This window comes from Seriola dumerili, unplaced genomic scaffold (assembly GCF_002260705.1).
Source record: "Seriola dumerili isolate Sdu_G_001 unplaced genomic scaffold, Sdu_1.0 BDQW01000088.1, whole genome shotgun sequence".
In the NCBI taxonomy this organism is placed as follows: Eukaryota; Metazoa; Chordata; class Actinopteri; order Carangiformes; family Carangidae; genus Seriola; species Seriola dumerili.
The window spans coordinates 9773513-9796229 of record NW_019174343.1 but is presented as its reverse complement, the minus strand read 5'-3'; the positions used below and the strand labels follow the sequence as shown (position 1 = coordinate 9796229).

The window sequence follows — 22717 nt, the reverse complement described above, 5'->3', positions numbered from 1 at the left end:
TAACTGCTCTTTGAAACATCAAGAGGATACTTTAGTTAGAAATTTGAGGTATTTCAATTAAAACAGATGCTTTTTTTCAAAAGGGTCAAGTATGTAAAGGGGTGTTAGTGGGAATGATGGCCCCATCTTACTGGTAAATGTGTTTTTTTTTCACAGTGACTTTAATTATATAAAACTAGATTAACTAGAATCACTGGCAGATATGCCTCTGCCAACCAGTTAGGTTGCAGGAAATATGGTCATAATCTCCCTTTGACCATTTGGAGATAAAATGTCATCACTTTATCACCTTATCCTGTTACACTTTTGTGTTAAATTGTGTCATAAAGTGCTCAGTAACCTTGACCTTTGACCACCAAATTCTAATTGGTTTATCCTTGGGTCCAAGCGAACGTTTTATATTTGTCATGGTGTTTGTGAGATATCAGGTTCAGGAGAATGGGACACACAAACTGAAAACATAATGCCTTGAGCATCATCCACTTATTGAACATGATGTCTTGGATAATATATTGCAAACAATATAAAAATAAATGTATGCATAGATCTTGGTTAATTGGTGTCAGGGTATAGGCCCTGACCTTACCCTATATAGCTGAATGACATCTGGGCCAACTGTTTCACAGTCTCTATATGTTTCCATACCATAGTTGGTATCATAGCTCATAATTGGACATCTGTAATGCTTTGATAGATCTTTCCACCTTACATTATGCACACTCCTACATTTAATTACCTTTACCTACATCACCTATATCTGCATGTTCTACTCTGCTCCCATCTGTAGGCAAATACAAATTAACTAACCAGGTGTGCTCCTTCACATGTGATTTTATATTAATTATGGAGTCTGTGCAGTGAATGAGCCAACACCACAGCAACAAGTGTCAAACATGGGTTTGACTATGTGATAGGACTTACTGTGGCAATCAAGTTAAATCTGGACTCGTGTTTGATGTTGTACAAGCCACGTTTTCTATCATCCTATCCTCCATCAAAACTGTATCCCTGAAACAAAGTGCCCTATGGTGTCTACACAATTTAAATGTGTGGACCTCAGAGCTAAAGGAGTTTCCAGATTTGCCTGTGCACAGTTAATTGGCATCATCCAACCCCTGTGGGATCTCAAGTGCCTGGTGGAGAATGGACCTACAGGGAACCAGAGAAGGAGTGGAAGCTTGCAAGAAGTACCATGGTTACAACGTATGTATTTTGAAAATTTTTCTTTTTTCTGCAAATGAACTCACTTCTTGTAGACAAGTTCACTTTATGCTTTAGCTACATTGCTGATGTTTATGATAGTGTCTGTAATAATGTTTTTTTTCTTTCCTTTTTCTTATGCTAATATTACACAGTTATCATAGACTAATTACACATGGACTATTGCAAAACATTATAACAGGAAATTAAAAGAACTCATGACTATGACTTATTCAGTTATGAATGTGAGTATCCAGTATATTGTTTCATTTTGCTCATAATAGTAGACATGTTATGTTTGTTTTCAGGACGAGCTGAATAATATTAAGTACATGTGGAACGAACCCAACCTGTGTCCAAACCAAATGTGCCATATCGAATCCAAATGTGATGTACTCCACTCCAGAGTGACGGGACACTGAGGACTGTGTCATGCCACTTGAGCAAAAGGAGATGGACATGTCCAAAGGACGATGTGTGTTTTTCAGTTACGTTCCTTGCGATGAAGCTATATTAGATCTTTGTTGTGGAGGAGTTAGGGTCACAGTTCCCCAGTAAAAAGACGTTGATCTATAATTAACACGAAGGAATGTATCAACATACAAGTGAGTGATGACTAGATATTTTTTGTAGTATTAGCCTACGAGCTATACCTTTCTCACTCGTGTGTCATAAGTTGCAAAGAGTTCATTCAGACAGTGATCTGTTTTATTTTAGTAACCTTAGGCCTATTTAGAAATGCAGGACATTTAAAGTGGTTTAAACAGCCACTGCCTCTATAGATGTTGTCTGCTATGAATTATAAAAAGCTGTTGTATAACATGAAGGAAATACTCACAGTCATTTGTGTACACCTGCGTCAAGAACAGAGTCTAAAAGCTCAATTTGAAAATGCTTCACTTTGAACACTGAACCTGAAGCTTTGATGAAGGTTTATTGAGCGCATTGAGAGTGAACCAAACTGTAAAGCTGCAGTCCATAAAACCAAACGTTCAGACTGCAACTCCACCTGAGGAGGAGCTGTGATAGTGGACTTAAACTTGGAAGCAAAGAGGAAATGCAGATTCCAAACAAGCCATACAGAGCAGTGTGGGAGTGGAGGGGTTTTTTTGCCTACTCTCAATGTTTCTCTCAGGTTTGGGAACTGTGATAATCTTTAATATGTGTGTCAGACACCATAACAGGGTTTATGTTGAGGGAAAATCATAAATGCCCAGAGCCAGCTGGGCCTCAGGGTCTTGTCAGTGGTGAGCAACAGTCTCACATCACATCTGGTTTTTCATTTTTAACATGTCCATTAGTGCAGCTTTAAGATATCTCTTAACACATAAACACACACCCCTCACTGCATGTTGGAAGTTTACTGTACTGTTTCAGTCTTCAAACACTAATGTAGCTTCATCACCTGATCCTGAAATTGGCCTGTAGCAGTTTTATACATGATTTGACCATTTTGTTCAACTTTCAGTTCTGTGTGTTTTACTTTTGTTCATCTTCTCTTTTGTTGAAATATTCAGATGTGAGGGATGCATGAGATATGAATGGATATACAGTTAAGTAACTGCTGCTACTATGGTGATGACTGTCCTTTTGCAGTCTTGTTGGCAATAACATGACGCTAGTCATCGTCCTCACTTGAAATAAGCGAATTATAGAAAGTCAGTCTATAATCTGCATGTCAACTACGTGAGAATTAATTTGTAAAACAAGGTGAATCCAAACATGTCCCCATCACTTTAAATGCATGACAACAAATCTTATATCTGTTTTTGCTGTTAAGATGAAAAAAGACCATTTCAGCTAGTTTAGAAATGTTTATCTATGCTGTTTCCTGGACAAATGAATTATGAGCTGTATTATAAAGTATACTGCAGTCAGCATACTAATATAGTCCCTGACAATCCATGTTTTCCAGCAGCATGACACAGTGTGTAAACAGTCACAATGGTGGAGTGTAATCCATTTTGTCCTCTACATGGATCTTTAGATGTGTGTTTAAGTTGCTCTTCCTTTTGAAGCTTTTCCCACACACCATGCAAAGATGCGGTCTCTCCCCTGTGTGTGTCACCATGTGCGTCTCCATGTCGCCTTTCCGGTTGAAGCGGCGACCACAGTCGGAGCACTGGTACGGTCGTTCCCCCGTGTGGATTCTCATGTGCAAAGTCAAAGCTCCCCTCTGCCTGAAGTTCACACCACATTCCTTACACTGGTACGGCTTCTCACCCGTGTGGATTCTCACGTGGTCTTTCAAATGGCTCGACTCTTTAAAACGTTTTGCACACATGGGACAAGTGTGTCTCCTCTCCCTGGTGAGATTGTTCACATCTTCCTCCACCCCAATACTCTCTCCGTCCTCGCTGCACAAGATGGAGTTTTTCCTCTTCTTTCTTGTTTCTGTCGGTGCGAGCGCCTTAATCCATTCTCCGTTCACCACACCATCTCTATTCTGACCATATTCACAGTGATTTAGGAAGTAGAAGGGTTGAGATGCTCTGGTCCGTCTGAACAATTTGCAGCCTTCTCCATCAGCGTCTCTTCTCTGTTCCTCTGCTTTGTGAAATGTTTTGTTGCTCAGAATCTGGTCGTGGCTCGGGCTACAAGAACGAGGCTCATCATAATCACTTTTCTCTGACTGAAGATAGAGTTCATACTCATGGTCTGTCTCTCCCCGAGGACTAGATGGTGTAAACTTTTCCACTTTGATCTGAGGGGGATCGGGGTCCTCATGGTCCTGACAGAGGCTCCAGTCTTGTTCAGTGTACTGCTGCTCATCAGGCCCATCCTGCTCATGATGAGTGATTTCAAGTGGATCTACAAGGAAGAAGGTGTGAAAATATACTCAATTTTGCAGATAATGCACAGTTTTTAGTGTTGCGTCTGCTGTGGCACACGGGTGAACACAAAAACTAAAAACTTTGACCCAGTCTTCTCCTCACCTTTCAGGGTTTCTTGTCGAAATCCAGAAGACTCTGGATTTCTTCCACCGGGGACCTCAGCCTCCCTGATTGGTGCAGATGTTATAAACTCATCAGCATCAGGCTCAGCTTTGATATCTGCTCTCTGTTCAACAGTTAATATTCTGTAGAGGTGTGAGTGTGGCTCCTTGTCACCTTCTCTTTTCATAAGCTGAGGAGACACTGTCACGCTGTCACGCTGCTGCCAACAGGACGGTCCCCGCTGATCTTCCCCCTGGACTTGCTCCTCTTTGACATGCAGGGTGTTCGGGGGACCCGGGCTATCACCTGGGGCCCGGTCAGGAGACGCCTCCTTATCACAGACCTGATGAGCCTCTGAATGACATGAGAAACAGAAAAGACTGGGCATCAAAATGTACTCTAGATTCACATTTAAATCTGAAATGAATCATGTACATATTGTTTTATGTCATATTTGTTTATAAAACATCCTTATAAAATAACTGTTACTGTGACCCACAATTTGACAATATCACAAAACCCGGAGTGGGCTGCAGCTTCATCAGGGAAGCTGCAACTCCTCATCTTTGATTATCAAACGCTAAATAACTAACGATGAGTCTTAGCCTTGTTTATCGCCGAGTGAGAGCATTTCATCCACACAACCTGATCTGTGTAATCTGACTTCATGCCGCAGCAGCAGTGATCGCAGGTGATCTATCTCCTGCTTGGATCGGCCGATCTCTTCCTGGTGCTCGGTCAACGTTTTCTCCACCGCCCCGAAGATCTCCACAGCCGCCGCCGTCAGCCGCTCACAGATGAAGGCGTTCAGATGCTGCAGAGTGCCCATGTCTGTTCGCTCTCTGGTTTGGCCTTTTCTTAACACATCTCTGGACGTGACTTCCCTGTTGTGAACGCTGTCAGTCAGTGGTGATTTTTAAAAGGCCGATTTATAGTTGTATATCCTGCTGATCACACACAGGAGGCTGAGGCTGCCCTCCGTTCTGCGTTCACTTCAGGTGCTCACGGAAATATTGGCACTGGCTTGTAGGCCACCCGTAGAAAAAGCGGTTTGACTCATAGACTGTATATTTGCCTGTTAGGAAAGCATCAACTTGCATTAACATTTTTTTCCCCCACATATTTAGACACGTTAATAGATGTCAAATGAAAAGCCCAAGTCATTGTTTGATACCTCTAGTAAATTTGTGCTTTTCACGTGTTACCATTGCATTAGTACGGAGCCCCTAAAGTCCCAAAGGGTGATATTTTTTTCATATTGTGCGCACAAGTTCATTGTTATCTTTGTCGTATTTTTTAGTCCTGCCCAGCTCTTTCACATCAAACTAGGAAAAACAATTTCTTGTGAATAGGGCCTTGTTGAAACAGGAAATGCTTTCTCAATTTCCACAAAGTTGGTTGCATACACATTGTCTAAAATATAGTGTATGCTGTAGCATTAAGATTGAATTCATTTGAACTAAAGGGCGTAGGCTATAGCCCAAACCATAAAAAGCCCCAAAGCAAACGTAGACAAAAGTATGTGGACAGGAGTGTATTATGCCTTTGGGAGATTTTTTTCTAGTGGACACGGAGGTGAATCCATTAAAGACAATCAGATCATCCAAATGGTGTGGTTTTATTTTTGATCATCTCTGTTGCCAGAGTAAAAGACAACACAGTCATATCTGATGTGTTCTTCCAAATTAGAAATACTGATAAGAGCCATGAATCCTGTATCTATATTCAGGAAGGCAAACACAGGTACTTCAAAAAAATGTATTGAACATTTTACATGGTTATGGTATAGCTATATATGAGCTACCATTGCCCGACAACTGGGTGATTTACAGCATCATCGAGAGGAACATCACCATTTATCAACCACACGTTAACTTCATCAATGAATTAATTGACACTCAGCATCTTGGCTTTATACCATATTTCATGTTTTTCAGCTTCTTCACCCGGCAGCAAACCAGTGACCTGCATATGTTGTGCTGTATGCATTAAATAAACCCTTTATAAACACACGCGCGCGCGCACGCACCACTCATACAGTACATACATACAGTATATATTATACCGTATATAGCAGTATAGCACAGTATACAGTCTCTCTCTCTCTCTCTCTTACTCGCAAAAAGTAAAGGGGAATTAATTGTTGCTTAGCACACAGAGTGGATGCTGTGTAGTGTTGTTATGAAAGGGTTTTCAATAGTTTGTGTTTCCCTAAAAAGAAACCAAAACCTTTAAGATGATCCGTGGAGATGCATCAATCTGTTACACTTTAAGAGGAAAACAGGCTAGGATTTTGCGGTGTGTGTGTGTGTGGTGTGTGGTGTGTGTGTGTTTGTTTGTATATATATATATATATATAGTATATATATATATATAATATATATATATAAAATATAAATCAAGTATTTGCATCAAATGCCTTTTTTCAATAATAGTGCATTTTTGGATATACCATGTTCTAAATAAAGCTCCACTGTCTTCCATCGGCTTGTAAATACGTTTCAATATGGTGACAGTAAAGGCCTGGATGTTGAATAAAACCTCAAAATTAATACTCAATATTTGTTACATGATCACATGGTTTATTCTTGAAATTACGTCAAAGAGAAATGAAAGTCAAGGAAACAAAACCCAGACTAAGTTTCGATTTCCCTCTCTCTGTTTATGTCTGTCCTGTACTTATGCAACTTATGCACACACTGCGCTCTCTGCGAACGGTCAGCTTATTAGCAACGGGAGATACAAGAGACAAGAAGTCTTCACCATGAACACTCTGAACCAACAGTATGAGGAGAAGGTTCGTCCCTGCATTGACCTCATCGACTCTCTGCGCTCTCTGGGCGTAGAGAGGGACTTGGCTCTACCTGCTATCGCCGTAATAGGAGACCAAAGTTCCGGGAAGAGCTCTGTGTTGGAGGCGCTGTCAGGGGTGGCTCTGCCAAGAGGAAGTGGTAGGTCTTTTGCTTTTGACCTAAGAGCTAATATACATTATATATATATATATATATATCAACAGTGGTTTGGTACATTACATTACTCAATTAAAATCTATTATGTACAAAAATCCGCTTCTAGTGTTTTCATGACGAGCATCTTTATGTATGTAATTTCTTATCTCTCTCTCTCTCTCTCTCCCTTTCTCTCCCACTCTCTCTCTCTCTCACTCGCAAAAAGTAAAGGGGAATTAATTGTTGCTTAGCACACAGAGTGGGTGCTGTGTAGTGTTGTTATGAAAGGGTTTTCAGTAGTTTCAAATTCAAATTAAACATCTCAAATTGATCCAAGTAATTTAAACCTAAATGATAATAAAAGGTAAACAATATTTATATATAAACTATACATTGCAATATACAGTGTTCCTTTAAAGCATGCACCCAATTTCAATTTCAAAGTTGTCACTTTCAGGCTTTCTCTGCTTTCATCTGCACATTGTACTCTTTAAAGTAATTAAAACTATGGTAAATTAGTGTTGAGCACTATATGATATAGAGGGGAAATTTTTACCCATATTTGCAGGGTATTACAAAGTGGACAACTTTGTATCTAACTGATAATATGGTCTTACCTTGTATTCTTACTGAGGGCAGAACTAGCGGTCATATACAGTATAGTAAATTAAATTTACTTTAATTTGTGTTATTATGGTTCTTTTGAATAAAAAAATACTACATCAAAAACTTAACTCTTTTGTAGGAATAGAGGCAGGTTTGTTCCAATTAGCAAACTATATTGTCACAATAAATATTGTAATAAATGTGGCAAAGACTGCAAATAAGACAGCAGAGTTGTCAAGTAACCACAAAATGGGAGAGAGAAAATAGGGCAATCTTTGTTAACACAGTGATCATTCAAAATTCATAGTGCTATATGAATAATCCACTGCTATACTACTAGTACTACTACTACTACTACTACTACTACTAATAATAATAATAATAATGATAATAATAATAATAAAAATAATAATAAGTTTTATTTATAAAGCACACTTCACATTATAGGCCTAAAGGTACTTTTTTCATGCCATACATGCATTGAACACAAAATGACTGCACCTGGGAACACTTGTTACTTGCCTTATTTTATATGATTTGCTCTCTGGTATTTATTTATTTAACCTATCTGCTGCTACCTGCTCATCCGCACTCTTGTATGTTGTACATGTTACATGTTTTTAATGGCATGTTATTGTACATTGGGCGAGGCCATATACAAATTTCCACTAAGGTGGACAATAAAGTCAATCGGTTAATCAATTAAGGAGCAAAGAGCAGGAATAGAATCAATCAATGAATTAACCTCCACAGCTTACAATACACAAATAACATGAACTATTGTTCATGAATATCAGTAAGCAGTTAAAATCTGCATCAATCACTTGTTATTTGGCCCATCATCTATCCATGATCTAATAATGTCACCAATTACAATGAATTTCACATTTTCCTCTGTGTTTCATTATTCACTCTTTCATAATTCAGGCATCGTGACAAGATGTCCTCTCGAACTGAAGATGAAGAGAAAAAACAAAGGAGAGGAGTGGTGCGGAAAGATAAAATACCGGGGCCAGGATGAGGAAATTATAAACGACCCTGCAGATGTGGAGAAAAAGATTCGTGAAGGTACAGTATGCAGCATTCGTGAGTTTAGTTTTATTCGTTTTTCAGTGATCAGCATGGCTGTCCTTTCTTATCATCATGTACTGTATCACATTCTCTCTCTCCAGCTCAGGATAAAATGGCTGGGGTTGGTGTGGGGATCAGTGATGACCTGATCAGTCTGGAGATTGCCTCTCCTGATGTTCCAGACCTGACACTCATTGACCTGCCCGGCATCGCCAGGGTGGCTGTAAAGGGCCAACCAGAGAACATTGGTGATCAGGTATGCTGCTTCAGCTCTCAGAACTTTATTATTCTTTATTCAGATAGGGACAGAGAGAGAGTGATAGATAGATAAAACTGACCGACTGATAAAACATGTGCGGACTTCAAAGGACCTGAGCTTACTGAGGAAAAAGAGCCGACTCTGGCATCTGTGTTCAGGGACCACTTTAGAACCATACACAAGTCCAGTTTCCACTCGTTTAACGCGTCAGTTCATAGCAGGATACCTCAGAAAATTTGCTGTGGTTGTTCATGCAGCTGAAATAACAAACCACACACAGGCCCTGACCTTTCCTCAACTGCTGCAGTTCGGTTAAACCAGGGGTTTTCAATGTCGATTTGGCACATAAACATGCTTTGAGTTTTGGAATTACAGCCCTCATAATTTTGAGGCTTAGACAGGAAGTATTACATTACCATGGAGTCATTTTATCTTTAAAAAAAAAAAGAAAAAAAGTCAGTTTTAGATTATGGTGACATCTTGTACAGACATGCTTCAGCTGCAACTCTAAAACCCCTTGATGCTGTCGACCACTCTTCAGGTCCAGACTAAGTCTAGACCTCTTCACCAACACTTAACTTTCTACAAAACTACAACAACAACAAAAAAAGTCACTGGAGATGATCAGAGTCCAATGCAATAGAATTTATTCTTTCACGAGAATAAAAGCGAGATCAGATCCGGATCCAAACTGAAGACAGAGAGCCTGTGCACAATCATATATAATCCTTTCCTAGGTGGGTTCTCCACCTATTTTCTAAAGTGAACCTATCACCACTTTGGGAGCAATGGTGTCCAGCCCTGTGTGGAATTCCCCAAACCAGATCTGCCAGGGTAGCGTAGTAGGATGAGGTGTCCTGAAGCCCCTTGTCCACCTGTCCTAAGACTCCTGTGGCAAGGCGTGTAGTATGACCAGGCATCCAAGAGCCCCTCCACCACCCTAAACCTAAGGCCCTCGTCTATTCTCAATGTGGGCCTCGCTACGGCTGCTACTCCAACACCATTGCTCCCAGGGCATTCAGACCTTTTTTTTTATTTTATTTTATTCCCTCCAGGATCCGTTCTGTAACAGTCTTACTTCAGTAAAGGCTGGTTCACATACAAATCTAACCTCAGTTGTGAGTGTAGCTATTCCAATGCATTATATAAGTTTAACATTCAGTATATTTATAGTGCATAGTATATTTTAGTGAAAATTTACTACAACAGTATTTGTTTATTTACAAAGCCCTTCTTGGACAAACTGCCATCATATATTACTTCCACATTAGTTTGGTCAGCTGGACCACATTACACCAGGACTAATGACTGGCTTACCCTCCATGTCCCTTGAGTCCATACTGAGCTTGGAAGAACTGCTTTTGGCTTTTTTCGCACCATCCACCTGTAACTCACTACAAGACTACACTTAAAAATTAATTTGTTAGTACTTCTTGGTCATTTTAGATTCTTAATCTCTAACCTTTTAACTTGTGTTTGTATCTGTTTCAATTCATTCTTTTCATGACATTATTTATTAGTTGTATTTATATGTTTGTTTTAATTTGATGTCATTTTTCAACTGGTATTCTTATCTACTTTACATCATTGTAATGAGGGCTTTACCCTCAATGATCTTCGAGTTTAAATAAAGAAATATATTAAGTTGGGTGTGGGCTACACCTTGAGCATCACTTTTTGCTGTATTTGTTTACATTTTGGCAAGTTGGCATCATTAAAAGTATGCAGAATTAGCTTTTAGTTTTAAATTTAAATGTAATAAATTTTGGTTTAGCTTTCTGTTTGCAGTGTTCCCATGTTCTGATGTACAGACAATTATCACTTGATTCCTTTGATATTGAAAAACACGTAAAAACATGATGATTCTCTCTCTCTCTCGCTCTCTCTGCCCATTATAATCATTCATGTGGCTTTAGATTTGTAGTCTTTTTCTAATACACGTTCATTATTTGATTTTGGTAGTTTATAACTTTATGCTTGATGTTATATGAATTGATACTTTCAGATAAAGAGACTAATCCAGAAGTTCATCACAAAACAAGAGACCATCAGTCTGGTGGTTGTTCCATGCAACGTGGACATAGCAACCACAGAGGCTTTGCAGATGGCACAGCGGGTGGATCCTGATGGAGAGAGGACTTTGGGTAAATAGATTTAATTTTAGAAAAAGGTCCAACCAGCTCTTAGCTTGCTGTTGTTATGAGTGCTTCCCTCTTTCTCTCTCTGTCTCTCTCTCTCTCTCACTGTCTCTCTTTCTCTCTCTCTCAGGTATCTTGACCAAGCCTGATCTGGTGGACAAAGGCACAGAAGAGACAGTGGTTGACATTGTCCATAATGAGGTCATTCACCTGAAGAAGGGCTACATGATTGTGAAGTGCAGGGGTCAGAAGGAGATTAAAGAGAAAGTGTCTCTGACTGAAGCAATGGAAAGAGAGAGAATCTTCTTTACTGAACATGTGCATTTCCAGTAAGTTCATTTTTTTTGCTGAAAATGCAAACAATGATTTACAGTTTGGCAGGTTGTGTAGCATGTACATAGTAACTTTTTATATTTGCTGTAGGATCCTCTATAATGAAGGTTATGCCACTGTTCCTAAACTGGCGGAGAACCTCACCCTTGAGCTGGTGCATCACATCCAGGTGAATACTTTACCTGAATGATTCACTACAGATTATTTTGCCCACTTCAGATGTTAATGCTCTGATTCCCTGTGTGACTTGCAGAGATCTCTGCCACGACTGGGAGAGCAGATAGAAGAGAAACTAAAACAGACCCGAGAGGAGCTGGACAAATATGGCAGTGGACCCCCATCTGATGCAGTTGGGAGACTCGGTTACCTCATTGATGTGAGTTTACTAGACGGCACTTTCTACACTTAGGGTTACACAGAGAACACTGCTCCTCCTATCCAATAGTGCATCCATAGTGATTTGAGCTTCTCAAATAAGTCCTTGCATTAGGATGTATGTTAATTATCATTTGCCCTGTTCTTTTATCTTATATTTTAGAGGGTGACAGAGTTTACACAGGATGTCATCAACCTCACCAAAGGGGAAGAACTAAGAGCTACAGTCAGGTTCAATATATTTTCCAAACTCAGGAAAGAGTTTTCAGTATGGGAAGAGACCATAAACGCCTCTGAACTAACATGTAAGTGCATTGACAACTTGGTCATAACATCACTTTTGTAACCTAATATGTAAACTGTTTAGTAAGACAGTTTTTTTATTCCAATTTTCCTTTTTGCTGTAAAAAAAAAAGCAACCTATTTTACATTTTCAAATACAAAATGATGTATAACATTCATATTGCAGTCAACTGGAATATTGAAAGAGAGGTGGCTCAGTATGAACGAATGTACCGTGGAAGAGAACTGCCTGGTTTCATCAACTACAAGACCTTTGAGGACATGGTCAAGGAGCAGATCAAAAAGCTGGAAGAACCAGCCGTCAGGAAACTGAACGAAGTGGCAGGTATGTCTTATCATGGTGCTACAATGATTGCAGGCAATTTAAATATGTAATACCTACCAGATATTGTATTGTTGGACTTATTGTACAATAATTGTACTCATTGATTTGTATGTTTTTTTTAAAGAAATTGTGAAGAGAGAGCTCATTAGATTGGCAGAGAGCAGCTTGGTTGGATTTCCTAACCTCATCAAGACAGCTAAGGTATCCTCTTCATTATCAGTTGCTACTGCATACGCATGACTTCATACTGTTGGAGGTTTTCTGACACATTTTGTATGTCCTTCAGATGAAGATTGAATCCATAAGGAGGGAGAAGGAAGCTGCAGCAGAGGCCATGCTGAGGACTCAGTTTAAGATGGAGATGATCGTTTACACGCAGGACTGCAGATACAGCAAGAAGTTAGGGAAGCGGAAGAGGGAAGAGGAACAGAATGTTGTGTCGTTCATAAATGGAACAACAGCGAAGAAAAGCCCTATGAGCATTAGTCAGAGTGGGGCCACACTGAAAGAGATGACGAAACACCTTAAATCCTATTACCAAGTAAGTGTCATTTACAGGCTGCACATTTTATTTTTGAGGTGCGCAGCATTTAATACAGACACAAACATATAAAAGCAGTTATTTTATTGTTGTACATGAACAGTGACAATGATCTTGAACAGCATAAAGTGACAATGAATTCATGAAGAACAGTTGTTATGTTGAAGTGCTACCCAAAAACACCAAAATCAAGAGCACTGTCGTTCTCCCCTCCAAACCACAGATTGCGGGCCAGCGTCTGGCTGACCAGATCCCACTGGTGATCCGCTACCAGCTGCTGCAGGAGTCAGCAGTCCAGCTGCAGAGGGAGATGCTGCAGATGCTTCAGGACAAGAAGAAAACCGAGTCCCTGCTTCAAGAGGACTCCAGCATTAAAACCCAGAGAAAAAACCTCAAGAAGCGCCTCGAGCGCCTGACAAAGGCACGCATTTTGTTGACTGAGTTCAGTATGAACATATATAACTTCAGCACAACACAACCGTAGGGCAACCCTTAAAAACAGAGGGGAGGTTGCAAAGTTGTTATAATTATGATCTATTACATTTCTTTATTTCTTTTCTTTGGAAATATTTATGTTTTTGACATATTATATATACATATTATATAATTACATTTTCAGTCTATTTTTATCATCATGGTCATGTTTCATAAATAATTCCACACTTTCAGAATGACATGCCATATATACAGTATATTGTGTGTGTTTTTTAATGTTTTGCTATAACATGAAATGCTTTGTGGTTTTAAAGGGGAGGTGGGGGGTTCCATTATTTCTTGTTGTGTGGTTGGTGTGAAAGCAACTTAGCTAATAAACATGAGCTTATGGTGGTTGACATTTATTTATTTGTTCATCAAATGGGACCATACAGACATTGTTGCATACAGATAAGTAGTGCAACAGATGAAAGTTAAATAGATGTACTTGTTCAGGGGTGTCAAACTCAATCAGAGGGGGCCAAAATTAAGAACTGTGTCAAGAGCCAGACAGGGTCAATATTTATTGAAAAACAGACTTAGATTGACCATGTTTTTCATGTATTAGGACAAGATGTATTATGTGAACAAGGTCTGCTGTGACACCAGACTTCTTTTTAACTCTTCTACCTTCTGGAGCCTAGTCCGGTTAACCTTTAATGTTAGTGAACAGATACTCTGCCTCCCACCTGTCTTGAAAGCCTCTGTTTTCAGAATTTACCTTTCGTTTGGCCATTTCTTTTGGGGTCTAGCTTAAATCTGACTCAAAGTGACTGGATGAGCGTGGGATCATGAGTATGTCAATGAAGGGATGAAGGGATGAAGGGATGAAGGGGGGGGGGGATTTCTTGAGCTACCACGCCTTAATTGATGTGGCAATGCACCAGCTATTGCAATGGGATCTGGGATTTGTAGATGTGTGTGTGAATGCTGTATACTGGCGGGGCACTTCTGATGAACACAAGGTATTATCTCGCGGGCCACATCTTTGAGTTTGACATGTATGTTCTAGTTGAAGCTAGTTTGCAGCCCCCATCCCTGGTCAGGTTTTTAAATTGAGGGAAAAACATCCAAACAAACACAATCAGCATAAAGACAACAGGACAAATAAATCCAACAGTGTGCATGTGTATATGTATGTGTCAATCTATTTGGTATGGACAACAATAATACAATGACTTGTTTCTATCGGAATCGAGGCAAAAATTTACTTAAAAAGAAAAAAGTGATGAACCCGGCTGTGACGCACTTGTTATTCAGTGCTTTTATCTTCAAAAGTCACAATTGGGCATTGAACAACAAATCCCAGCCAGGTTCATCACTTTCATCACACCTGATTGTTTTGTTTCACATTAACAGCAGCAAGAGCCAGGAAAGCTAAAGAAACGAAACCTAAACCATCACAACCTAAGTTTCAATTTCTCCAAGCGACCGCATGCTGCTCCATCATTGAAATACCGGCATCATTCATCCTCAGGGTTAGATGCGACCAGCTGAAATAACAGCCTAGTCACGGACAGAACTTCATCTCAGAAGACTTTATTCTTGTTTTAAACACTTTTTCTTAACAGGAGAGAAGAAGTCTTCACCATGAACACTCTGAACCAACAGTATGAGGAGAAGGTTCGTCCCTGCATTGACCTCATCGACTCTCTGCGCTCTCTGGGCGTAGAGAGGGACTTGGCTCTACCTGCTATCGCCGTAATAGGAGACCAAAGTTCCGGGAAGAGCTCTGTGTTGGAGGCGCTGTCAGGGGTGGCTCTGCCGAGAGGAAGTGGTAGGTTATATTCACTGAAAACAACACAAGTATTTGCTTTTCTGCCAGTGGCACAGAATGAATTGTGTTTTAATTTGTTTAAATTTTGTAACCCGAAATTATTTTTGCGCTGTACGCATAATCACATAGTTTCGTGGGCATATGTTGTTACAGGCTATTCTTCCAACAAAATTAATTAATTAAAAAAATTATTTAATTTTCTGATCAAATTTAGCTAATTCCCATCTGCTTGGATTTAAGGCCCCTCCCTAACTGTGAAACAACATACAAGACTACTGACGCGATTGCTAAAGATAAATGGAAAAACAAATCTTCTGAGTTTTATGTTATCTTCCATATGGATGGAATCTAAAAAACCTGTATAACCGGTTAAACAGGTTGTTCCTGTGTAGATGATCGGTGATCCTGAGAGCTCAACGAACTGCACCTTAAGAGAACAAATGCAAATACATAAACACGCTGCAGATTCAGTAAACAGCTTCATCAATTGGACAACACATGCAAATACCTTTTTATGTACAGTCTATGGCAAATACACAAACCCGCTGTAAATTAAAAAAACAAACAAAACTACAATACAATGGAAGTGTTTCCAGGGGACACTAAAAAGTGTTGAACCTGGCTGGGATTTGTTGTTCAATGCCCAATTGTGACTTTTGAAGATAAAAGCACTGGATAACAAGTGCATCACAGCCGGGTTCATTACTTTTTTCTTTTTAAGTTATTTTTTGCCTTGATTCCGATAGAAAGAGTGCTTTCAACGTAAAAAAGTAACAATTGGTCATTGAACAACAAATCAAAGCCAGGTTCAACACTTTTTAGTGTCCCCTGGAAACACTTCCGTTGTGTTGTAGGACTGAATTTACAGAGCGTTTGTGTATTTGCACGTGTTGCGAGTTTTTGCAGCGCGTTTGTGTTGTCAAATTGATGAAGATGTTTTCTGAATTAGCAGCGGGTTTATATCTGTGCATGTGTTTTCTTAAGTTGCAGTGCCTTGAGCTCTCAGCGCCACCACGAGGTCACCATGACAACTTTCACACTACAACAAAACCTTCCAAGAAACAGGAAGGCCTCAAAGAGACAATAAGCATAACTTTACCAAGTCCAGTGTAGTGCTGTGATGGTTAGTAATGGCTTTGTGCAAAATATCAGGCTCTATACCTCAGACATTTAGAAGGGGGACATGCAGTATAGAGCCACACATATATTGGAAACATATTGGCATATTGGTGTTAGACTTGTCTTGCCTAATATTATATTGCTAAGATTTAATATTGATCCCACTTTTATCAAGACAATTACTATGTTTTCTGAGATAACCTGCTACTTTTAATAATTTCACCAGCCACAGAGGATTTCACTTTGAAATTGTCCGCCTCTCTCGTCATTCACTCATCATTAATTCAGGCATTGTGACAAGATGTCCTCTTGAACTGAAGATGAAGAGAAAGAAAGAAGGAGAGGAGTGGTACGGAAAGATAAGCTACCAGGAGCAAGAGGAAGAGATAGATGACCCTGCAGATGTGGAGAAAAAGATTCGAGAAGGTACAGTATACAGTGTTCTTAACTGTCACCAACAAAAGCCAAGCACTGGAGGAGCAAATGAAGGTTCAAGGTTTCACCTTTACCTTCATATACTGTATCACATTCTCCCTCTCCAGCTCAGGATGAAATGGCTGGGGTCGGTGTGGGGATCAGTGATGACCTGATCAGTCTGGAGATCGCCTCTCCTGATGTTCCAGACCTGACACTCATTGACCTTCCCGGCATCGCCAGGGTGGCTGTAAAGGGACAACCAGAGAACATTGGTGATCAGGTATGCTGCTTCAATGTCACCAAAACAAGCAGGTGACACTTTTCATAGGGACAAATTCTCTGATAGAAAGTTGTTCCAAGGAAAAGTGTAGACAGTGGAGTTGACTGCGGATTATCCAGATTAACCAGGATAGAAATCTACAAAAACCTTGGCCCTTGTTTCCCATCCCTACACAACATCACATTACTTCTCATATTGACCTTCATTCATTATGTGATTTTAACAGACTTAAGGACAATGGTGATTTGATAGTTGTACAACTCATAGCATGATACACAATATGTTTCTCTTAATCCTTTCAGATAAAGAGACTGATCCAGAAGTTCATCACAAAACAAGAGACCATCAGTCTGGTGGTTGTTCCATGCAACGTGGACATAGCAACCACAGAGGCTTTGCAGATGGCACAGCGGGTGGATCCTGATGGAGAGAGGACTTTGGGTAAATAGATTTAATTTTAGAAAGAGGTCCAACCAGCTCTTAGCTTGCTGTTGTTATGAGTGCTTCCCTCTTTCTCTCTCACTCTCACTGTCTCTCTTTCTCTCTCTCTCAGGTATCTTGACCAAGCCTGATCTGGTGGACAAAGGCACAGAAGAGACAGTGGTTGACATTGTCCATAATGAGGTCATTCACCTGAAGAAGGGCTACATGATTGTGAAGTGCAGGGGTCAGAAGGAGATCACAGAGAAGGTGTCTCTGACTGAAGCAATGGAAAGAGAGAAAGCCTTCTTTGCAGATCATGTGTATTTCCAGTAAGTTCATTCTTTTGGGTAATTGTACAAAATATGTGGTAAAGTGTTTGACAGCTTGTGTAGCACGTACTCAGATGCTCTTTATTCTTGCCGTAGCACTCTCTACAATGACGGCCAGGCCACTGTTCCTAAACTGGCTGAGAAACTGACGCTTGAGCTGGTGCATCACATTGAGGTGAGTTCTTTTTTAAATTATTGCTTCACCTTAACAATTTATCATAAAAAAATATGATCAGTCAACTTAGGTATCAAAGGTTTGACTCCTGCTGTGTGTCTTTCAGAAATCTCTGCCTCGACTGGAAGAGCAGATTGAGGAGAAACTCGCACAGACTCAGGCAGAGCTGGAGAGATATGGCACTGGGCCCCCGTCTGATGCAGCTGAGAGACTCATCTTTCTCATTGATGTGAGCTCCTTCACCACATAGTTTTTACCTGGCAACAAAGACAAATGCTCACCACCAATATGAATTTGTTCATCTTTAAATGTTTGTTAGATAAACAATAAACCACTTGTAAACAGCTGTTTCTGCTCTCACATGTGTGTTCCAGAAAGTGACAGCATTCACTCAGGATGCCATCAGTCTGTCTACAGGAGAGGAACTCAAGTGTGGAGACAAACTCAATGTCTTTTCTACGCTCAGAAGAGAGTTTGGGAAGTGGATCAACCACCTTGACCGCTCAGGAGAAAACTGTGAGTCTTTCATTTTGGTCTGATGTACAGCTGTCCATCAGCAGGACTCTGAAATACATGTTTGTGTGTCACAGTCAACAACAGAATTGAGAGAGAGGTGGAGGACTATGAAGACAGGTACCGTGGAAGAGAACTGCCGGGCTTCATCAACTACAAGACCTTTGAGGTCATGGTCAAGGAGCAGATCAAACAGCTGGAAGAACCAGCCGTCAAGAAACTCAAGGATATTGCAGGTAGATGATTGAATATATGACAGATTTACTGTGATTTTCTGAAAGGCCCAGTGTAAATCCAGATGCTGCATTTTGTTGCATTTCCATTTCCTCCAGATGCTGTTAGGAAAGTGTTCATTCAGCTTGCCCTCAGTAGCTTCACGGGATTTCCTAACCTCATGAAAACAGCGAAGGTCTTCTATAAGTTTGATGTTGACATTCTAATATTTGATTGATGCAGTCAATATGTTCAGACTGACCAAAATCTAATTTTCCAGGCTAAGATCGAAGTAATAAAGCAAGAAAAAGAGTCCACTGCTGAAACCACACTGAGAACTCAGTTCAAGATGGAGATGATCGTTTACTCCCAGGACAGAACCTACAGCAGCAGTTTGAGTGACAGAAAGAAAGAGGAGAATGAGGAGCAATCGGACGATGAAAGGAGTATTGTGTACAGCATGGATAATCATGCAACACTTCAGGAGCTGATGTTGCACCTTAAATCATATTACACTGTAAGTTTTAATTTAGTGCAAAGATTCATGAACAAAAACAATGACAGCAAAGTTTAGACAGAGGGTTGTTTTTTTTTTGTTTTTTTCAATAACTGCTCGTTTCTGTAAAACTTTTTTCTCTCTCCTCCTTCAGATTGCCAGCCAGCGTCTGGCTGACCAGATCCCGCTGGTGATCCGCTACCAGATGTTGCAGGAGTCTGCCGTCCAGCTGCAGAGGGAGATGCTGCAGATGCTTCAGGATAAGGAGAATGTGGAGTTCTTGCTGAAGGAGGACCTGGACATTGGCAACAAAAGGGCTGCCTTGCAGAATCGCCTCAAACGTCTCACAAAGGCCCGCGCATATCTGGTAGAGTTCTAGGAGGCCAAGACCTAAAAGCGTGGTTCTGCTGTACTGCTTTCATTTGTCAACTACAGTACAATTGTGGTTGTATAATGTATACTAAATTGACCTTCATGTAAGACAGGCTGAGGCCAGTTTCTATAAATAGAATAGATATACATTTTTACTATCTTCTACCTTTGGACTCCTGATGGATGTAGACTTCAAACTTACTCATGACTACACACATACAATAGTGTATCTTAGCTCCCCCTTGTGGTTATACAAAAGAAAACGTAATAATGAAGTCCCATCTTGATGGCAAGACTCTGTAGTTTTATGTAATCCTGTAATAATTATAGCAACCTATTACAGATATTCTGAGCAAGTTCAAATCCATAACCTCTCTTACTCCATGTCATCAATAAGTAAATGTGGTCTTCCAACTTCAGCAATGAAGGGTCTGCATCAGATATGAATACAAAGTTGATTTAGGTCCGACTTCCTGCCCAGTAACTATCAACCAATAGTAGTTTGATAAAACATATACTTTTTCTGATAACCAATGCATCAATGCATTTCTCTTTACCAATAATTTGTGTCCCTGTATTGTATCAGTCTGATGTCCTATATCTTTGTTGAACTTACAATACATCATTAAATCACTGTCAGCCTGGAAACCATTGTTAATTACTCTAAATAAAACAGTGAGGTAAAAAATGTGTAAAGATATACATCTAAATATTCACCATTTCGATAAATAAACTGAACAAGACGGACAGGAACAAGCCAACTTTATTCAAAAATACATACAAAAAGCATTCTTAGACAAAAACAAATCATTTAAAAGCGGTCAATTTAATTTCTTCTAGTCAGGATCTCTATGTTTTCATTCACCATTCTCTGCAGGGCTCTCCTGATTGTTGTCGTCATTGTCTGATTTTTCGTCATCTATTAAAGATGAAAATGATTAGCAAGGCAGATGCTACATTTCCTGGTTTGCTGTACAGCGCAACAGTTACTGAGAATAATGAAACTGACAGAGATATCAAAAAGCACAAACAATGCAAACATGGTAACCAAAAAAGGTCCTAGTTTACTCACTCTCAAGGGTCTGCTGTAGTTCCTGAATGGTACTGAGGAGCACATGGAACTGCTTCTTCCTCAACTCCAACTGAGTGGGACAAAAAGGAGTTTGAAACAATCAAAATAAAATACTACTAATGACTGAAGACAGTGTGGGTTAGAATAGAAGAGAGGATAAATGTATTTGGTTTTACCTTTGCATCCACATTCTCTTTGATGTGAGACAGTTGCTGGAGTTCTTTGTCAAGTGCCTCCAACTGTCTGTAAATTATCAAAGTAAAATTAAGCACATAATCTTATTATCATGCAAGGCAAAACTACTTCATACATATTTGAAACAGATGACATGGGCTGACTTACTTGAGTGTTTCATGCCGGTCTGGGTGTTGCTGAATAACCTTAGCTAAAGCGTCATACTCTGAAAAGAAAGAAAGGAAGATAATTTTGACAACCCACATTGCCGCTAAGTTCTCTAAAATGAGAGATGACTTGTGTGTGAAAAAAAAGTTAAATAGAAGCTGCTTTGCAATTTTTACTTTTTGATAACTCACAAATATATGGCCTGAATACAATTTCTCCAATTCCATTTTGAAATACCAGAAACTTGTTCTTAACCCATAACTGCTATTACTGCCAATTGCAAATGACTAATTGTGAGCTTTGTTTCATAAATTACAATAAAAATTAAGTATACAAAATGTAATTCAAACCAATGTTTAACTATCCTCCTTTTGTTTTCTAATATTAAACTGTAATATTACCTCCATATTGTGGGGTCCAATAAGATCGTAAGTATAGAAGCAAATCTTACAATAATTGACCAAACCACTCTAGAGTCCTAAAAATGTTCTTACCTTGGCGATTTTTTCGGATTCTCTTTGCTCTCTGAATTTCCTTTTTGCATTCTGCTATCTTCTCATGTGCTGACGTGATGTTTTGTTCTGTGGTGTGGACAGAAAGTTGGTAATGAAGTATTTTTGTAACACATTTGAAACAAACACACAGCTCTTCTCGTTACTACATAGAAAGTATGAAATGCAAGAGCGTGACCATTTAGGTTACATGCATTAATGTTCTGACAATGAGTTGTCAACAGCTTATATACAAAAGGGGGTTGGGGTTCTGACAAAAATCCCGGTCAGTGTTAGAAAATCTCCATTACCTACCTATGTTAGTGTAAATTTTCTCATAATTCTCCATTTCCCGAAGATTCATGTCATAAACCATCAACGTCTTCCCCATGGAGAACTCGCACTGGGCCAGTGTGCTCAACATCCTCTGATACTGCGTAAAGCTGAACAGAATTACAGGATGGGGGGTGACTTAAAGGGAACCAGTTCTTCAACACAACTTTATAGAAATCTTTGGCGACAAAGTCGAAGACTAAGGTCCCGAGGTCTGTAGAGCCCACTTACCCTTCCTCTGGGGTTCCAGGCGCGTTGCACCATTTAGTGAAACTCTTTAGCAGCACATTGATTCGGCGGTCATCGCCAGCTCCGTCCCCGTCGATAAGAAGACGTTTACGAATAACTTCATCTAGGATAAGACCGAAAGACAAAATGAAGCAGCCCTTCAGACACAGCAGATAAATTAAAAAGCTAACTGTTAGCTAGCTAACATGGTTGCTGTTATTGTATTAGCTGTTTTGAACGCATGGTACTACTTCTTTGTGTAAAATGGGTTTGATTTTGCCAGCATAAATGTGTACACAGGGATACTTTAAAAACTCCGGCACACATTTTTTTGTCGTAGCTTTCAATAGAGAGTTGAAATCGATGAATTAAACTGTAGCCTACCATCCGTAACAGCTCCCATGTCTGTATCCAGTCAAATAAACTTTATTGAACAACAGGAAGTGAACAAAGCAAGTAGCTCGGTGGTGATTGGCCAAAGTTTTTTTCTTTTTTAAGCTTTATTCAAGGAAGAATTTACAGTTAAACTTGGGTAATACAAATACAACTGAATGAATTACGCAATAAAAGACATAAGACAAGAAACATACATTATTTCATATATTTCATACAAGGAATAGACGGAATC

The 22717-nt window shown here is 39.7% G+C and overlaps 4 protein-coding genes across 5 annotated transcripts; 2 read left to right on the top strand and 2 right to left on the bottom strand.

The window, feature by feature from the left end:
• Window positions 1-2052: 2052 nt before the first annotated feature.
• Window positions 2053-5078, bottom strand: LOC111221445 (gastrula zinc finger protein XlCGF48.2-like). The gene is made up of 3 exons (XM_022744799.1): window positions 4782-5078; window positions 4137-4490; window positions 2053-4011 (listed from the first exon to the last, which is right to left on the bottom strand). Exons 1-3 carry the CDS (start codon window positions 4963-4965, stop codon window positions 3140-3142), a joined length of 1410 nt encoding a protein of 469 aa, XP_022600520.1. The 5' UTR covers window positions 4966-5078; the 3' UTR covers window positions 2053-3139.
• Window positions 5079-6848: 1770 nt separating this feature from the next.
• LOC111221443 (interferon-induced GTP-binding protein Mx) lies at window positions 6849-20271 on the top strand. 2 transcript variants are annotated; one of them, XM_022744797.1, is made up of 13 exons: window positions 6849-6927; window positions 15127-15286; window positions 16694-16831; window positions 16948-17102; window positions 17405-17543; window positions 17656-17854; window positions 17951-18029; window positions 18136-18258; window positions 18404-18545; window positions 18620-18778; window positions 18875-18951; window positions 19036-19272; window positions 19406-20271. In XM_022744797.1, the coding sequence occupies exons 1-13, from the start codon at window positions 6901-6903 to the stop codon at window positions 19628-19630; spliced, it is 1860 nt and encodes a 619-aa protein (XP_022600518.1). In that variant the 5' UTR covers window positions 6849-6900; the 3' UTR covers window positions 19631-20271. The 2 variants fall into 2 exon arrangements, with proteins under 2 accessions (XP_022600518.1, XP_022600517.1); XM_022744796.1 differs by lacking the exon at window positions 6849-6927 and having other exon boundaries at window positions 14937-15286.
• LOC111221444 (interferon-induced GTP-binding protein Mx-like) lies at window positions 6881-13868 on the top strand. Its single transcript, XM_022744798.1, has 12 exons — window positions 6881-7087; window positions 8618-8758; window positions 8863-9017; window positions 11026-11164; window positions 11289-11487; window positions 11582-11660; window positions 11745-11867; window positions 12030-12171; window positions 12336-12494; window positions 12619-12695; window positions 12781-13035; window positions 13259-13868. The coding sequence occupies exons 1-12, from the start codon at window positions 6901-6903 to the stop codon at window positions 13517-13519; spliced, it is 1917 nt and encodes a 638-aa protein (XP_022600519.1). The 5' UTR covers window positions 6881-6900; the 3' UTR covers window positions 13520-13868.
• Window positions 20272-20368: 97 nt separating the features above from the next.
• On the bottom strand, window positions 20369-22514 carry thoc7 (THO complex 7). The gene is made up of 8 exons (XM_022744801.1): window positions 22474-22514; window positions 22093-22213; window positions 21844-21971; window positions 21532-21618; window positions 21038-21095; window positions 20872-20938; window positions 20696-20765; window positions 20369-20542 (listed from the first exon to the last, which is right to left on the bottom strand). The coding sequence occupies exons 1-8, from the start codon at window positions 22490-22492 to the stop codon at window positions 20481-20483; spliced, it is 612 nt and encodes a 203-aa protein (XP_022600522.1). The 5' UTR covers window positions 22493-22514; the 3' UTR covers window positions 20369-20480.
• Window positions 22515-22717: the final 203 nt, after the last annotated feature.

Bases quoted from the DNA above. Each gene is read 5' to 3' on its own strand.
- LOC111221445 (XM_022744799.1), bottom strand. From the start codon at position 4,965: ATGGGCACTCTGCAGCATCTGAACGCCTTCATCTGTGAGCGGCTGACG. The intron at 4,491-4,781 runs GTTGTGTGGATG...CATGTCATTCAG, and splicing joins AGTCAGATTACACAGATCAG to AGGCTCATCAGGTCTGTGAT. The intron at 4,012-4,136 runs GTGAGGAGAAGA...TCTTCCTTGTAG, and splicing joins TCGACAAGAAACCCTGAAAG to ATCCACTTGAAATCACTCAT.
- LOC111221443 (XM_022744797.1), top strand. From the start codon at position 6,901: ATGAACACTCTGAACCAACAGTATGAG. The intron at 16,832-16,947 runs GTACAGTATACA...CTCCCTCTCCAG, and splicing joins GGAGAAAAAGATTCGAGAAG to CTCAGGATGAAATGGCTGGG. The intron at 17,544-17,655 runs GTAAATAGATTT...TCTCTCTCTCAG, and splicing joins TGATGGAGAGAGGACTTTGG to GTATCTTGACCAAGCCTGAT.
- LOC111221444 (XM_022744798.1), top strand. From the start codon at position 6,901: ATGAACACTCTGAACCAACAGTATGAGGAGAAGGTTCGTCCCTGCATT. The intron at 11,661-11,744 runs GTGAATACTTTA...TGTGACTTGCAG, and splicing joins AGCTGGTGCATCACATCCAG to AGATCTCTGCCACGACTGGG. The intron at 13,036-13,258 runs GTAAGTGTCATT...TCCAAACCACAG, and splicing joins ACCTTAAATCCTATTACCAA to ATTGCGGGCCAGCGTCTGGC.
- thoc7 (XM_022744801.1), bottom strand. The intron at 21,972-22,092 runs GTAAGTGGGCTC...AATTCTGTTCAG, and splicing joins CCTGGAACCCCAGAGGAAGG to CTTTACGCAGTATCAGAGGA. The intron at 21,096-21,531 runs GTAAGAACATTT...CTTTCTTTTCAG, and splicing joins AATCCGAAAAAATCGCCAAG to AGTATGACGCTTTAGCTAAG.